General features: G+C 40.9%; 1 protein-coding gene across 4 annotated transcripts in view; it reads left to right on the top strand.

The window, feature by feature from the left end:
• The window catches only part of GALNT1 (polypeptide N-acetylgalactosaminyltransferase 1), a 78,810-nt gene that overhangs the window by 33,277 nt on the left and 27,714 nt on the right, over nt 1-17,819 (top strand). For 3 of the 4 annotated variants that reach the window (XM_045510834.2, XM_074352240.1, XM_074352239.1), the window contains 2 exons: nt 4,329-4,572; nt 10,278-10,452. In XM_045510834.2, the coding sequence (XP_045366790.1) occupies nt 4,434-4,572; nt 10,278-10,452 (314 nt within the window). In that variant the 5' untranslated portion in view covers nt 4,329-4,433. Of the gene's footprint in view, nt 1-1,689; nt 1,709-4,328; nt 4,573-10,277; nt 10,453-17,819 lie in introns of those variants that run through there. The other variant, XM_010947199.3, reaches the window with a different exon arrangement.

The following is a 17,819-nucleotide window of genomic DNA, read 5'->3' on the forward strand; positions in this document are numbered from 1 at the left end:
TATGATCATTTAGCTTCTGAAAAATAGTGAGGGAAGTGGGTATTATGGCAAACCAAATTCTTTAACGGTGTTTGTTTTGAGGGTCCTATGACTGCCCGCTAGTGTGATTTGCTGGAAAGACTCACACAACTCTGCATAGTATTGTACTCACGGCTAAGTTTTATTACAGCAAAGGATACAGTGCAAGAACAACAGGAAACAGATGTATACAGGTGAATGCTAGAGCGATCAGGCATGGACTTCTGAGACCCTCTGCGAGGATGACAGGGACACGATTTTCTCTGTAGCTATGAGAGATAGAGGTTGTACAAGATGCGTCTGGCGGGGGAAGTACGTGAGTGTTACAGTCCAGAGTTCTTGCAGGAAGCTGTCCACATAGGCATATTCCTGCCACGTGGCCAGTCCTCGTAACTGAGACTTAGGGCCCAGACCAGATACCAGGTGCACATCGTAAATCTTGGTGATTAAACATTGCTGACAGCCTGGTATATCCTGACCCACCACCTCTAACATCCTTAACCAGTGACTGTGAACATTCCAGGAGTTTAGTTCTCAGAGTTTGGCCAGGGGTCATTGCCAAGGCTCTAGTCATCCCCAAGGGGTTAGCAAGGACTGAGTAAAACAGACCTGCTGTGTTAACCCTTTCTTCACAGTATCATACATGAAATAATGTTGCATTTGCTGAATGTAGAATTTAATGCTGATATATTCTTTAAAATATGATACTCTGTACTTAGAAAAAATAATAGTAGAAATAGTTGACAGATTTCACTTATCTGAGGGGAGCTTTGTAGATTCTTTTCTTTTAGGGGTTTATATAATGGTGACTTTGGGATTTCCCTCTTTTGTCCACAACTATTTATATTATATATAGATATGTGTTATGTTAAGGAATGATCCAGAAATATGAACTTAAAACAGTTAAATCAAGATAACACATAATTAACCTTCTTTTTATGAAGGTCTGCCTTGTGAGAGGCTTTTAAACACAGTGGGGTCTCTTTTTTATTCAGTTTGCAGATTCACAGAAATAACAGTTTTACAGAAAGAAAATAACCCATAATTTTAAAATTGCCTGGTTCCAGAATGTGAAACCAATCTTTACTACTTTAGTTATTGCTATTTGAAACCTGCTTTGTGTTATGCAAAAAAAGAAAAAGAAAAGACAAAGTAGATGGGGAGAGTTTCATACTTGAACATGAGAAATTCTGAGTTAACACAGTTACATGGGTTTCCTTATTGTAGAACTTACAGAACCTTTAGCGCAGTAATTTACAGTATGAATCTCCCAGAGTGAATAGAGTAACATTTCCTTAACTTATTTACAAAATTTCTTTAGGGAGGACTCTCAGGTGTGCATCCTGCAAACAGTGCTCTTTAGAACCAAATAGAAGGACATTGAGAAGCCCTCAAAAGGTTTTAGCTAAAGGAGAGACAGAAACAAAACAAATATAGAAAAAATTTAAAGAAAACCTTATTGCAGAAGAGTTTAGTATCTTATACTGTCTGACAAAACCTATTTAGAAGCTAACCTATCTGGATGTCTCTTTCCTGCCAGGTTTCCTGAGTTGATGTTTCTCTTTTGCAGTGTGAATGGCTTATCTCTTAGACTGGCATTTGATAGTGTGATAAGAGCTGCCATGGTGTGGATCATTGCCTTCATGAATAGATCTGTTGGAGGGTCCTCTCACCCCCATCCCTTTGCCTGGTTAGTACAATGCAAAGTTAGTGATTCTAGGTGTGGGTGCCTGAGAGTTCTTTGTTTCTGGGAGACGGGAGATAAGCGCCTAAGTGTACTCAGAAGTTGGAAGTTTTAGGGCCAAGAGATTGATGTTTCTGTTTTGCTATTTTACTCAAAAGGTTGTTTCTAGATTTTGATGATTATGATTAAGCTCCTACAAAGATTTGCATACAAGCCTTTGTATAGATGTACATTTTCCCTTCTCTTAAGTAAATAGCTAGGAATGGAATTGCAGATTCTTGTGGGAAGAAACTGCCAACTGTTTTCCAGAGAGACACTACCATTTTGCGTTCCACTGGCAATGTATTAGAGGTCCAGTTGCCGCAGTTCCTTGCTAACACTTGGTGTTTTTTTCTTTTCTGCTTTAGCTGTATATGTTGGTGCATAGTGTTGTTTCATTGTGGTCTTAGCGTGCAGCTCCCCAATAGCTAATGATGTTGAGCATCTCTTCACATGCTTGTTTGCCACCTGTATCGCTTTTTTGGTGAAGTGACAGTGCAAGCCTTTTGCCCATTTTATTGGATTGGGCTTTTTATTAAATTGTTATTTTGAGAGTTCTTTATATATTCTATATACAAGTAATTTATCATATACATAACTTGTAAATATTTTCTCCCAATATGTGACTTGTTTTTATTTTCTTGACTGTCTTTTGAAGAGCAGATTTTAATTATGAGGTCCAGTTCATCAGTCTTTTTAATGATTTGTGCATTTTATTGTTCCTGTGTAAGGAATCTTTACATAACCCAAGGGCTAAAAGATTTTTGCCTCTCCTTTATCCTCCTTTCTCCACAACGCTCTCCTCCTAAATGCACATACACCCACTGCATCTCATCTTCAGTTTTAGAATCTAGTTGTGTTGCCTTGGAAAAATTAAATAGGAATGGGGGTACAAAGTTAAAAAGATTTACATTTAAGTGTTCTGGGCTGCAAGGATTGAAAAAAATAACAATCAGCAGATTTTAAAGAACACAAAGCCACATTCGAATCCCAGATATTGCTCTAGCAGTCAGATTCCTTGCTTTGCCAGTGACCAAAAGAGGAAGATTTCCATGTAATGTGGCTTGAAATATAGATTTATATATATATATATTATCTCTCTCTCTCTATATATATATATATATTCTCTCCAGAAAAGTGAGACTGTTGCTCCATGACCCCGTGCACTGTGATGCTTTTGATGCTCCCCTCCCCAGCTACCTTAGGTGCCGGTAGTTGCTCACCACATGGGACACGGCATCACATATGGAGTAAGTGTGATTTTGAGGCAAGACTGTGACAGTAGAGTCCCTGTTCTCATCGTGCAGTCAGGGAGTGTTGGTTTGATGAGAGGGGGACTATAGGCAAGAGAGCAAAGTCCCCAGAGAGATAAGTAGAAATAATACATTATGTGTTTGTAAGTATCACTGAGTATTTTGGGGGTGCTTTTCAAGTTGCTGTTTAGCCACCTTGTGGAGTAGGCAAGGACTCATATCTTTTTCATAGATAAACTCTCTGGCCTGTCTTGGACTGTGCGGGTAAACCCTGCTCAGCTGCCTGCCAGGGAGCATGCCACATAAGGCTGCCCTTGTAAGAAGCTGCTCTGCTGCCGCTCAGCCCAGTCCTTCGGTGCGCCTGCCCGTGGGCTTTCGGTGTGGGGCACCTGTGTCAAGAGTGTTTCCTCTACCTGCTCCTCTGAATGCCCTTGGCTCACCTCTTTCCTGATGAGCCGGCCTTTGAACATTGTGTCTGCTGCTCGGTGGGATGATACCCTACCTCTCTAAGGCCCCTCAGACTCCTCCAGAGCTCCCCAGGATGAGCGCCTATGTGCCAGAAATGTTTCTGGTCAGGCTGTCCCAAACGACTGCAAATTTGGTGACAGTTCCTCCAGTCATTTTCGCATGATATTTTAACAGATTGGGGCAGGGGGTGATGGTTAGAAACTAAAAACCGGGGGACATCTATAAAATTAAGGACTAGGTCTCAGATCTTGTGATGCCCTTTCTTTTCTGTTATACTTTTAATGAGTCCTTTTCTGAGTGGCTGGTGATGAGCATTTTTAGAATGGGATTCAGTGGAACAGAGGGACAAGAATCACCCCAATTAAACTGCTCTAGTACGGCTACTAGGAGAATGCGTATAAATCCTTGGGCCCCAGGAACTGAATGTGAGTTGTGGAAATGGACTGGGAATCACTAGTTTCTCAAACTCCTGTGGCAGTTAATGGCTTTACTTTTGCTTTAGTGTTTAATAGAACAGTTGAATAGAAGGCAGTTAAGTCCCATGTGAGATAGTGGCTCACTGTTTTTGCATTTTCCTAGTTGTGGTGAATCAAGCACTTTTCTGCTGGTTTATTGACTCTTCAGGTTTCCTTTCTGCAAAGGGCTTGTTTACATCCTTTGTCCATTTTTCTCTTGGATCATGTATATTGATATTTGTAGGACTTACTTTTTCTTGATGCTATTAGTTTTTATGTATTTTACAAGTATTTTTTCAAGTCTGATTTTAAAACTATTCTTCATAGTAAAATTTCACATGCATTTTAAATTAATCTTGCAGTTCATTCTTTACGTTCTGAATTTTTAAGTTTTTTTTTTTCTTTCTGTAGGTTATGAACGTGATTTCTGATGAAACTGGATTGGAATAATTTTCATGATCTTTGTATATTTATATATATATATATTTTAAAATTTTGCATTTGACTTAAAGTGCCATGAGAAAATTTGCATATTGCAAGGTGGTCCTGGCCACCTCCTTGATTTGGGTACTCTTGGATATGTTCCTGCTGCTTTACTTCAGTGAATGCAACAAATGTGATGAAAAAAAAGAGAGAGGACTTCCTGCTGGGGATGGTGAGTGACTTTCTATCACAATGGACCTGTTTTGATACATATGTCACTTGTTTTTACTGATTTGGAAACTATAAAGTTTTAACAGTTTTAGATTAATCATAATCTCTGGCTTCCCATATATGATGGTCATATTTGCAGCACTTGTCCAGTGGGTTCTTCCAACAGTTAAAAGTATTCGAGTATCACGTATAGAATTACTAAATTCAACTTGTGTGTTCAATGTTAAATGTAGTTAATTTTGTGGAAGTTATATGACCAAATAACGCAAGGCCTCTCAGAGCCGGAACTCCGGCAGCTGTACAGAGGACTGGTCTGACTCCATAATGCTGAGCAGGGCGTTACACTGCAGTAGCGGCATCAGGGAGATTGCGCCAGCCTTCCCGTCTCAGGCCTAAGGGAAGAGGTCATTTTAGGTAGATGTGGTCTGGAGAGTTCGTTTTGTTAATGCTGGAGATAGCTCCAGTTAGCATGTTTAGGGAGAACTTTTGAAAAGATTAGGCTGTAAAATAGGGGCCGCTGTGAGAACACTGCAGTAACTGACACGGGAAAGGAAGAAAGCACGTGATGGAGGATGTATGTTGGCAAGTACTGACATTTTTGGCAGAGGACACCTGAAAAATTCAGTTTTAAACTCTGTGTTTAAACCAACACATGAATGCTGCCTTTTATTTTTGTTTTTAAACATGGTGAAAATGACTCTGCCTTGTGAGTCAGTGATGCCGCTGTTCTGGGCTCTGAACTCTCTGTGGTTAGTTACAGAATATCTGGCTAACCAGGATCTGTTTTTAGGAGTTATATGTAGATGATTAGTTTTCTTTGAATACGTTGTCACATTTAAATATTTTGCACTTTTACAGTGCAGGCACCTGGTCCCTTAAAATTTATAACCTAAAAATTATTTATTTTTATTGATAAGTGTGCCTACTTCCTGTAATTTTTATAGATGGGATTGTGTGACCACTTCTATTTATTTTTTGGGAAATTTGCCTAAAATTAGGCTCAGTTGCTAACACTGGACTTTAATAATACCTAGCCTAACCCCTAACTTTCTCATTTTCACCTTCCCTGTAATTTTTTAATAAAAGGTATTTTTATTCGAAGTCAGCCTATTAATTTGTTGACTTCCCTGGTTTCCTTTATGGTCCTGCTGGTTAGTAAGTTTGTTGGGTGACAAAACCCCGCCTCCTTACCTGCTGCTAAAGCTGTAACTCTGTCTACATTTAAATCAAAGGGCAGGTATTGCCATGCATCAGTAAGAAGGTAGGGTATTCTTTTCTTAAATAGAACAGATTAACTTTCCCCCCACTCCACCTTAACTCATTGCCATTTATAGTGGGAGCTCGTGGTGTTCTACCTTAAATGGAAGGGCACGAAAGTAAGACAGAATGGGACCTCTGCAGCATCAAAGACCCACTTGGTGGATGTTTTTTAAACTCTGATATGCGCTGGGCAGTGTGCTGTCTGCTAGTGACACACAATTCAACAACACAAAAAAGTTCCTCCCTTTGGGGAACTCCCTCTCCTCCAATAGGAGAGAAAGAATAGTAGGGAGATAGTGATATGATACATCGCATACTAGAGATGCCCGTAAGAGCAGGAGGAAGGAACACCTCAGGGCACCTGAGAAGGTGCAGCAAAGAAGTGATGCTCAAGTTGAGTATCAGGGTGAACAGGTGTTTGGTAGGTTTGATGGGTGAGGGGAGTGCCTTCCATGCAAAGGAGAGAAGTACATGCAAGATGAACAAGAGAGAGAGCAGAGTTGATGGATGGGAGAAGGTGAGGGGGAGCACAAGACAAAGTCAGGGAGGCTGGCAGAGGCCCCATCACAGAAGGCCGTTTGTGACCTGCAAAGGGTTTGGGGCCTCCTCCTGTAGGCAGTGGCATGCCGTGGAGGGATTTCTAACAAGGGAATAAGTAACCTGATGGCATCTGGACTTTGAGAAGAAAGTTTGGTGGTCTTGTGGCTGATATACTGAAAGAGAGTAAGACAGCAGAGACTGGTTTTAGTGCTGCTGAGAAAGCTTGGAGGCGTCCTTGGGGTCTACACTAAAACGATACTGGACGTGGAGGAGTAAAATACACGAGGAGTCTTTAAATAGCGGGATTTACATTGAACGTCGGTAATAAGGGAAAGAGGAAAGTCTAAGATGACTCTCAGGTCTCCCTCTTTGGATCAGTTGATGTGAGATGAGGCCCCCAGAGGCGGAGCAGCTTTGATGAGAAGGTGGAAGGAGGAGCACTTTCAGGTGCCAGTGTAGACGCTCTGCCGCGGAGAGTGGTTGAGGTGGAGCTCGTGGGTGGCCGTGTGAGCCTGTGTGCGCATGAGACGGCCCCAGGCTGTGTGGAGAGTTGGAGGAGGCAGACCAGCGTTGGGGAGGGTCATGGAGGGTCCCTACAGGAAGAGAAGGCTTCTGGGAAGTCAGAGGTGGGAGGAGAGGCCAGAGGGAGTGGGGTCATGGGAATCCAGGAGTGGTGTTCGTTCAGAGATTTTACCTGAGATGAAGTTTTTCTGATATGTTTCCTAATGGGTTTCCTTGTGACCCTCGCACGTGCCACTGGATATGATATACTGGCGTGCAGCCTCTTTTTAGGAAGCTTTGGCACAGAGAGAGGTGGGTAGTACAGTAGTTAAAGGAATGGAGCAAAAATTAGTTTTCCATGTATATGTGTATTCTTTATGTGTGTTGAGGGAGAGACTTAAAATAAAAGGGAAAGAAATGATGGTTGAAAGAGCAAATTCTCAGCAGATGAGAGAGTGTGATATCAAACCCGTAAGAAAAGGATGATCCTTGAAGAGGATTCTAAGGTTGGTATGGTTTCAAAAACCACTAGTGGCATGAGCATCAAAGAGGAGTGGTTTTTTACAAAGTACAGAAGTACAGAGTAGAGGGAAATTAGTCTGGAAGTGACGGCGCGGAGCTATGAGGTAGATCACTGCCTCCTAAGAACAGGAGAATGAACGTTCTCCCAGAAAAGGCCGTGAGGTCAGCGGGCTCTGGGGGAGAGAGTCAGATCTGAGTTGTCTGGTAGATGGGGCCCCCGTGTTGAGGAGACAAGATGATGAAGAAGCTTTGTGATGGCCCAGAGGGTTACAGGGTGTTGAGCGGGACACACGGAGAAGGAGGTCAGCAGCAGAAGGACGAGGGATCGGCTGAGCAGTCAGCCAGGAGGTGAGTTAATAGCTGCAGGGAGAGGGTTTGAGAGGCCAGCAGTTCCAGATGGGCCCCTAGCGCATCTGTTTTCAAACTGTGTTCCATGTACCATTAAGGGATTGAAAGGAAAGAGTAGGGAAATGATTTAGGGACGGGGAGGAGTTGATGCTAAGCAAGGACAGTTTGAAGAATCTGCTCTGATGTGAAGTTTCAGTGCAGTGGGAGCTGAGAGGTCCCAAGTAGCATCAGAACCTTGAAGTTGTCAAGGTTCTCAGCATGAGGCTAGTGAGGAATCGTGGTGGTGCCACCGAAGAGATCTTTTACTGCAAGTTGTTGGAAGAGAGTAGATAGGTGATGCCACCAAGGATGTGGACCTTCTTAGTGGAATTAGCAAGTATGCTCAGTGACCTAGAAGAATGGAGGTCTCTTTAGATAGAACACGAGGTCTCCAGGGTGTTCATTTTTTATGGCATTTGAAAAACCAAATCAAAACAAAAAAGCAAAAAAAAGCAATGAGCCGATATGACGCTTGAGGGCAGTTGCTTCAGTATTGTAAGAATCTCATTTCTGACCGTTATTTGAACTGCTTTTCAGAGCCAATTTGGTGAAATTTACCAAATTCTGTTCTTTATACTATTTTGTGTAAAAAGGTGCCTTATTTTTAAGCAGAGTAAATTCCTTGTCTGTATGATAATGCTCAGGGCCTTTTATATGATTATCATTGATATATTTAGTTTTCTGGGATTCTTACATTTAGTTTGTTACTTGCCAATAACAACAGGCTAGTCTTGGTGATTACAGAGGGTTGTTTTGTTTTGTTTTATTTTCCTGAGCAGTTCTTTCTTACAGTTTTATACTTGTATTTTATACCCCAGACTGCCTGAGAATAGCAAAATTCTTCTGTTGCTAGAGAATTAGATTGGGCTTCCCTTGAACAAACCAGGTTAGTGTGGGTTATGTCTTGGGAATATTTTTTGCAACTCTTCTGCTTTTTAGAATTAACTCATTCATTCACTTTATGGATTTGGATGTTGTATAAAAGAGTCGGTATATTTTGCAGATCCTGTTTCAGGTAGGAACGGATCCTTTATGTTCACACTGATCTCAAGGCCAGAGTTTTACTTCACAATGACGGGGCAAGATCTTAACTTTCTGGCCATGCAGTCTCTTAGGCTGTAAGCAATCAAGTTTATACTTACTGGTCCTTACAGTGATCATTCACTGAGCGCTCTTTCATGCTCCCCCAACCCCCACAGAAAATTTTAAACAAACAAAAATAGGGAAAATAGAGAGTTGATCTCCCATATACCCATTGTCTGGCTTCAACAGCTGTCAACTCAAAGCTAGACTTGTGGCATGGATACCTTTTTCTCTCTGTCCTCCCCCCGTGTTGGTGGTTGTTGTTGAAGAAGAAGAAATTAGGCTGATTTTCTTCTCCAGTTTCCCACAGTCAAGGTTTATATTCCTTTAATTTTTTGTTTTTTAATCATATCCTTCTGTCCCCTTTATTTCCTGTGAGTTGGTAGGTAGGTTCAGAGGCTTGATCAGATTCAGGATCTATACTTTCCCCTTCCCCAAGCAAAAGTGTGTTATAGATGGTGTTCTGTATAATTTAATACTCTTATTTAAAACTGAGCAGTATGAAAATGTTTCCATTTTAACTTTTCTTTAAAGAATCATCTTACACTAAAATAGGACACAGATAACAGGATATTTATAATCAGGGCCGCTAGATGTCTCCCACCCACCTTTTCTGTGCCATGCACAAAAGATCTTGTCACCTCCAGCCCTCTGCTGCTTTACATTGACCCCTGAACATCCCAATCCCCAAACCTATTCATTGCTCTTTTGCTCACATATTAATTCAGCACATAGTTAAGCTAAAAAGAGATCATGATCCAGTCGGGGGAGGGTGTCATAAGATAGTCTTAGCAGTCACTGTAGTAAGGGATAACTATTGGTTAGAGACATAGAGCCCTAGATGAAACGATGTGGCAGTCAGGAGTGGTAAATGGTCACTAGAGAGATTTGGAAGAGCTGCAGGAGAGAAGCCATTTCAGTTGGGCCTTGGAGGACAAGTATGGGTTTGGTATTGCAGAGGTGGGAGTGGGAAGGAGATGCCGAGGAGGGGACCAGTGTCAGCAAAGGCACCGGTGCAAGAAACCATGAGGCACATGGAGGAGAGTGGTGGGTGCTGTCGGACTGGGAGGCGGAGAGCCCAGCGGGTGGTGGTCTTGGAGCGTTAGGTTAAATTCCCTATTAAAGAGAACGGACTCCAGGAGACCAAGGGAATAACACGATGAAGGCTGTGTTTCAAGGAGGCTGAGGCGGTAACAGTATTCGAGGTGGGAGTGCCGAGGCCGTGCAGTGATTCAGGTGAGTGGTGCAAGGCGAGGAGGTCTTGGGTCGGGCAGCTGCTGGCAGCGTTACAGACTGGGAGAGGATGGGCTCAGAAACGCGCTGGTGGTTGAGGGCATAGTTCAAACTCATGTTACTAAACAGAAACATGAATCAATTGCTATAAAATTAATGTAAATTTCCTTTTATTCTTAGTCCTAGAGCCAGTACAAAAGCCTCATGAGGGTCCTGGAGAAATGGGGAAACCAGTCGTCATTCCTAAAGAGGATCAGGAAAAGATGAAAGAGATGTTTAAAATCAATCAGTTCAACTTAATGGCAAGTGAGATGATTGCACTCAACAGATCTTTACCAGATGTTAGGTTAGAAGGGTAAGTACCTCGTGTGGTCCTGACAGTATCTAATTTGAATGAGAAGTATGTTCTGAGTCTGGTAGGTTGCACTGTAGTGTTGACTGTTCTTAAACTGAATGTTATATCGCTAAGCTACTACTTACACCCCACTTAAAAAATAATTAAATGCTGATAAAATAATACCTCAAGTTCTAGTGACCATTGGGACTATGGATTTTAGGCTTTGGAAGATAATTGTTTACCTTGACAGATTAGTAGGGATTTTAAACTTCGCTATTACCAAAACATTTATTTAAATACTATTTTTTAAAGATTCTTGTAATTTGTGTGTAACTTAAAGCAGTGACATATACAATTGTAAGTGTGCAGATCACTGAATGTTTGTATATGTATGTATCTGTCTTGAGTGTCATCCAAATCAAGTTATAGAACATTTCCGTCACCCTTGCAAGTTCTCTTATGTACTCCCACCCCCAGGGGCAGCCTTTGTTTTGATCTCTAAATATAGAAGAGCTTTGTTTTTCTCGGAACTTTTTATAAATGGATCCGTACTATGTATATTCTTTTGTGTCTTTGAGATCCGTATTACTGTGTAGATCAGAGATTTATTCCTTCCCATTGCAGTGTGGTGGTTTGTTGTGTGCCTATACCACAGTTTATCTACACACTGAGAGATATTTGGGTTGTTTCCACTTTCTGTTATGAATAAAGCTGTGGTGGTGATACTCCTGTGCATGTTTTTAGGAGGACTTAAGCTCTCGTTTCTGTTCGGTATTTATTGAGGAAAGGAATAAGGTATACACTTACATAACTTTATCATGTGCTGCCAAACATTTTTCCAAGATACTGGTACCAGTTACACTCCTACCAGCAATATAAGAGACCCAGTTGTGCCACGTGAGGACGGTAATACAAGGGATCTGGGCTAGAGGACAACAGCCCCAGTTAAAAGCAAGGGAACTGTACAGGGGATGGTAGATCAAGTGGACATACACATTCTGGCTGCAGAGACCCCTTGCAGCCACCTTGCCTTCTCCGGCTCCTGTTAATAACCACAGCCAAGCCTTACCCCCTAGGCAAGAGACTGGGGCATCTTTTTCAACAGAATTGGACTAGCCCTATAGGAAAAAAAAAAAAAGAACTATGGACGCCAACATCAGAGATTCTCCAATTTATATCCAGGGCTTATATTCAGCATTTTGGTCTTCCATGTTTAATCATAGGTAACCAAGAAGAATAGACATCACAGGAAACCCTCAGACGTGGAGAGTATAATGCAAAACTGTAAACAACTTGGAGGAAGCAGAGACTATTCGAGAGGAAGAAAACTTAAAAAGAACAATTAGTAGTCCCAATTAAGTAAGAAAACATATTGCAACCATAAAACAAGAATAGGAATGCTCTTCAAAAAATACACTGAGAGAACTAAAAAGAGCTTTTGGGAATTTAAAAACTTGAAAACATCCAGAGGTTAGAAGGCAGAGCTTAGAAGGCAGTGAAGAATTACAGAGCCAAAATACGAGAGAACATGGAAACCCAGAGAAATGAGCCTAGAATTCAGAGGCAACTTTTTACTTAGAGGCATCTGCTGAATTCAGAAGGACTATACTGAGAAATAAATAGTGTTTCTGACAGCCCTTTGGTGCTAGGTAGAGCCTGAAAACAGAACCTGTCGTGTAAGGAGGAAGGGTGATGGTGGTGTTGGAGTCCTGGAGTCCCTTCCTGCATGCTTTGGTGTTAGGCTTCTAGAAGTAATGATCATACTGAAGTGGACATATCAGCTTTTGTGGGGACTGAAGCCCAACTTCAAACTATCTCGATGTATGAAGCTAAATTAAGGTGCTTAGGGTTTACTAGTGCCTCTAGCTCCCTTAGAAGCAAACAAATCCGCTTCGAAGGAAGATCTCAGGCGTCAGTTTCTTTTTCTTTATGGTATTTTGCATATGGTGTCTGGCTTGCAATTGACAAAAAAAAAAAGAGCAGACATATGAGGAAACAAGACAGCATGAAAGAAAACAAAGCATTAGAAATGAAAACAGACCAAAAAGGACTCCAGGTAATGGAGTTATCAGAAACAGACTTTAAGGTGATTTTATATAATATTAATGTGTTTAAGGAGATTAAAAATGAGATTGAGAATTTCAACAGAGAACTGGAACCTATTATGAAATAACCAGATGGAAATTCTAGAATTGAGGAAGTATAGTAATAAAAATAAAAAACAGTGGATGGGTTTAGCAGCAGATTAGACGTAACTGAAGAGAGAATTAGTGAACTGAATTAAGGAACAGGAGTAAATATCTAGAATGAGGCATGGAGAATTAGGAAGATGGGACATGAAGAACAGATAGTAAGAGATACAGGAGATGTAATGAGAGGTCTAAAATTATTGACAAATTGCAGTTACGAAGTGAGAAAGGGAATAGAGCGGCAGCAATATTTGAAAGTATCATGGCTGAGAATTTTCCAAAACTGATGAAAGGCAACGAGGCACAGAATCAGTAGGTCTGGTGAGCCTCAAGCAGGATACCTGCCGCATAATAACGACCTGGACACATCGTAGTAAAACTATTGCAAATCAAAACTAGAGAAAAGAGTCAAAAAAGAAAAAATCAGAGAGGGACAATAAAGATTCCCTTCAAAGATTCCCTTGTAAGTCTGACAGCTAACTTCTTAAGAGAAAAAAAAAAAGAGGAAGCCAACAGATAATGGAGTGGTATCTTTTAAGAGAGAACTACAGCCTTAAATTCTATACACAGCAAAAGTATCCTTCAAAAATAAAAAAATTTTAAGATCAGCAAAAACTGAGATAATTCATTACCCACACTAAAAAATGATAGTGGGTATTTTCTTGACAGAAAATAACCCCATGAGTGATCAGATAATAGAAATGAAGGAAGAGCATGAAAGTAAGTGGATGAGATATGGAGGAGGAGAAGCGAGCAGAGCAGAGCTCTGAGAGGCCACGTATTGAAAATCGACTGTGTGGAGACTTAAGATGACCGAGAACATGATGACAAGATTAGTGCTGGAATTGGTAGGGAAGGTGGCAGATGATTGTAACAAGGATGGGTTGGCAGCTTTTGATAGCACCTTCTTTAAAGGACCTGAGGCTTCTTAGGGAAGAAGGAGAAACTATAGTCTTGAATCACCAGTGAGGACCAAGGGAGATATTTACCCCCACTTCCAGACTCAGCGGTTTAAGGGATGTGGAAGAAAAGCCAGCCTAGGAAAAAAATCAAATCAAATTGCAGATACAGTACTTAGAGTTATGGAGGTAATTGCCAAGAGACAACAGATAAAAGAACATGGTTTGCATTATGGGAAGGGAGAAATGGCAGAGAGGTGAGGGAACAGCCTTTTTAACGTGCTTCGGGCAGCTAGTTAATTTTTAAGCTATGTACGTGTCCTTTGATCAAAATGAAAGCTAAATAAAGTTCCTCAGGTAATTCTAATCTCTGCAGATATCCCGCCTCCCAGGGACTCACTGCTCCAGTCTAGTGCTTCTCAAACTTGCTGGGGTAGGAGAGGAGGGAGAAGGAAGAAAGGCTGCAGGTGGGGATGTGGAATTCTCTCTGCTCTCTCTTTAGGTCGCTCCTTACTAGCTCCTCAGACCAGAAAGAGAGCGCCTCTCTTGGGTCTCATTGTGCACACGTGTAGTTTTGCGGCTGCTGAGTGCAGGCTGGCCAATGCCAGAGCGGGAAGGATGGAAGAGTCCCCGCTGATTGGATGGAACTTCACCTTCAGGTCTCCTTCGTCAGCTGGCCTGCTGCCATTTACAGTTCAGTGTCCCCTCACATATCTGTCCAGGAGTTAGGGTTCCACCCACACTTACTCATTCTTTCCTGGAACCAGAAAATACACCCATTTAAAGTGTATATAGTTCAGTGATTTTTAGTAATGGAATCGTATAAAAGTGGGTCTTTTGTATCTGGTTTCTTTGAGGATGATGTTTCTGAGATGTATCCTTTGTTCCTTTTTATTGTCCAGTGTTACTCATCTGTGTGAATGTAACACATTTATATCTTCTGTCACTCGCTGAGTGTTTGAATTGTTCCCATTTTCTGGCTGTTACGAATAATGTTGCTAAGAACATTTATGCACAAGTCTTTGTGTGGATATATGTTTTTGTTTTTCTTAGATAGGTTTTTGTTTTTCTTGGGTGGATTCCTGATTGCTGGGTCATATGGTCACTCTTTGTTTAATTATTTAAGAAATTGCCACATTATTTTCTAACGCTGCTGCACCACCCACATTCCCACCAGCAGTGTATGCGGGTTCTAGTTTCTCCACATCCTCACCAGTACTTCTTTTTGCCTTTTTAATTATAGCCATTCTGCTAGGTATGAAGTGGTGTCTCATTGTGATTTTAATTTGCATTTCTCTAATGACTGATATTATTGGGGATATTTTCATGTGCTTATTGGCCATTCTTATATCTTTCATGAAATAGTTCTTCAAGTATCTTGCCCATTTTAAATTGGATTATTTGTCTTCCTGTTACTGAGTTGTAAGAGTTTTTTTTTAATATATTCCGGATATAAATCATTTTATCAGATGTATGATTTCCAGATATTTTCTCAGTTTGCAGCTTGTCCTTTACATTTCCTTAATGGTACCTTTAGGCATAGAATGGCACACAAAAAATTTAATTTTGATGAAGTCATATTTATTAGTTGTTTCTTTTATGGATTGTGCTTCTATGTGTTATCCCACCTCATGGTGCAAGGCTGGAATCTTTCTTCCTAAGATCAGAAACAAGGAAAGGATGTCTGCTCTCCACTTGTATTCAAAATTACACCAGTTCAGAACTCAGAAGTGTGCCATGCATACAGAAGTCCTCTCTGGTCTGAGATACAACAAAGGGGACTTTTAAGGGTTAGAGAGTGAAGTAAAACCCTCATTTCTCTCCCAGTCTATCTCCCTATTTAACCTTTTCACCTTCCTCACAATCCCAGCCCCTAGGCAATATTGCCAAGGCTGCACAGCCATGGGAGCAGTGCCCAGGCAAGCAGTGAAGCTCTGGGGAAGGGGAATCATCTGTTTGACTGGAAGAACTCTGGCCTCCAGAGAATGGGGAGAATTCCCATTGTTTTCTGTCTCCCACAGCCTGGCCTAGAACACAGATACAGTCGCAGGAAGTATGCAGCGGAGTGAGGAAACTGAAGCCTCGGCTCTCTGGCTCTGTTGGAAGACTAAACATACAAGATGTCAGTTCTCCAATAGATGTTTGGTGAAATTCCACTCAAAATCCCAGGGAGAGATTTAAAATTTTATTTGGAAAGGCAAAGGAAATAGAATCGCTAAAATAATTTTGAAAAAGATGAATAAAGTTGGAGAAAACACAGTACCCGATTTAAAGACTCTGTAAAGCTGCAGTGATCAAGACAGTGTGGTTTTGGCAAAAAAGATAGATGTATAGATTAGTGGAACAGAATAGAAAGCTCAGAAATAGACCCACACGAATATGGTTATTTGACTTTTGACAAAGCTGAAAAGCCAATTCAGTAGAGAAAAGATTATCTTTTCAACAAATGATGTTGGAACAATTAAAAATCCATAGGTAAAAACATGACTCTCAACCTTAATTTCATGCATTATATGAAAATTAAGTCAAATTGGATCAGAGATCTAAATCTAAAACCTAAAAGTTTTTAACTTGGGGATGATATTCAGGGCCTGGCGTTAGGCAGAGAGTATTCAGACATGACACAAAAGCATGATTCCATAAAAGAAAAAACTGAAAAATAAAATCATCAAATTAAAAAATTTTCTCTCTGCTAAAAATGCTGTTAGGAAAATGACAAGCTACAGAGTAGGAGGGAATATCTGTACCTGGGAGACGTAATTAAGAATCTGCCTGTGGATTACAGCTGAAACTCATGCCTCTGAGTGTCCACCATACGCTCCACTGACAGTCATGCAATAGGAGGGGGAAGAAAACGAGGGGAGACACACTAGATAACCAGGAAGGGATGTTCCTTCTCCGGCAGTGTCTCCCCAACACCCTTCACTGACAGAGCTTATGTATCCATCTTGCTAACTGCAAAGCACAAATGCTTGTAGGAGCCAGTTACGTTATCACAGAGCAGGCAATGAAGGATATATTTGGAGCTAAGAGGCAGTACATTCTTAATGGGCATACTGCACAAAAGTGATAAATCATTTCTCTGATAGCTAATGTAGTATGTGTTTGTGGATTCTTGTATTTTAAAAATTCCCATTTCAATTTATAATATAACTATAACCCATAAACATAAGCACTTTGGGGTCCTCAATTTTTAAATATGTAAAGGGGTTTTGAGTGAAAAAGTTTTGAGAGTTGCTGCTCTACATTATTCTTTTTAAGTAAAGTTCAAAAAAAGAGGCAAAACTCATGTGTCATGTGAGAGGTCCAGAGGAGTGGCTACCTCGGGAAGGGGCGCAAAGGCAGCCTGGGTTGTTGGTAGTGGTTTGTTTCTTCACCTGGCTGCTTACTACTTGATGCATTCACTGTAGAAACTCCACTGTCTGCTTAGGATTGTCAGCTTGTTTGTACATATATTTCGGTAAAAAGTTAAGACTTTTTTCACCTCTTTTCCTGACCCACACCCTGTTGTCAGATCTGTCTGTAGTTTTTGTTTGTTTAAGTAGCACACCCTTGCCCTGGCTCATTTTTATCCCTGAGAAGGAAAGGCTCAGTTGGGACAGGGTGGAAGCAAACTGCTTCATAATACTGCCTGTGCTCATCCTCATCTTTGTGCCCCTCCACCCCCAGGGGATCCTTCACCCCAAGCCCCACAAGGATAGCTGTTCCCTCTGTGGGAAGAGCTTAGCTAGAGTGGGATCTCTAGTTCTTCTTAAGTGCTGTATGACTTTCCCAGATAGAGAGGAGTTTGTATGTGTTTACCTGTTTGAGATCAGTTGTGATGATTTTTGCCATATTTTCTCAATGTTTTCTATTTTGCATTGGGAGAATATTTATGAATTTGTATGTCCTCTGAATGAGTAAATGTAATAGATTTAGAAAATTATTTTCCTTTTTGTCATCTATTCTTCTGGATCATCTATTCACTTTGCTTTCTGATTCTTCCGTGGTGCTGTGAATGATTTCCATTTTAGTCTCCTTTATTTCTAGTGTTCCTATAGCCTTGCTTCCTTTACATACAACTTCACAATTTAATTCTTTAACATATCACCCTAGTACTAAATCTGACTCCTCACGTCTCTTCTGCAGAGCCTGCATCTCAGAGTCCTGTCGTCTTCCTGTCCACTTCCTAGCCATGCACGTGGCTGCCGGTACTGTTAGTACGCGGCACATCACCTAGCATTACCTAATCTTTTTTTTTTTCCAGCAACTATAAAACCAAAACTTCCCTTTTTCTTTCAATTAAAAAAAATTTTTA

The sequence above is a fragment of the Camelus bactrianus genome, chromosome 24, assembly GCF_048773025.1.
Source record: "Camelus bactrianus isolate YW-2024 breed Bactrian camel chromosome 24, ASM4877302v1, whole genome shotgun sequence".
In the NCBI taxonomy this organism is placed as follows: Eukaryota; Metazoa; Chordata; class Mammalia; order Artiodactyla; family Camelidae; genus Camelus; species Camelus bactrianus.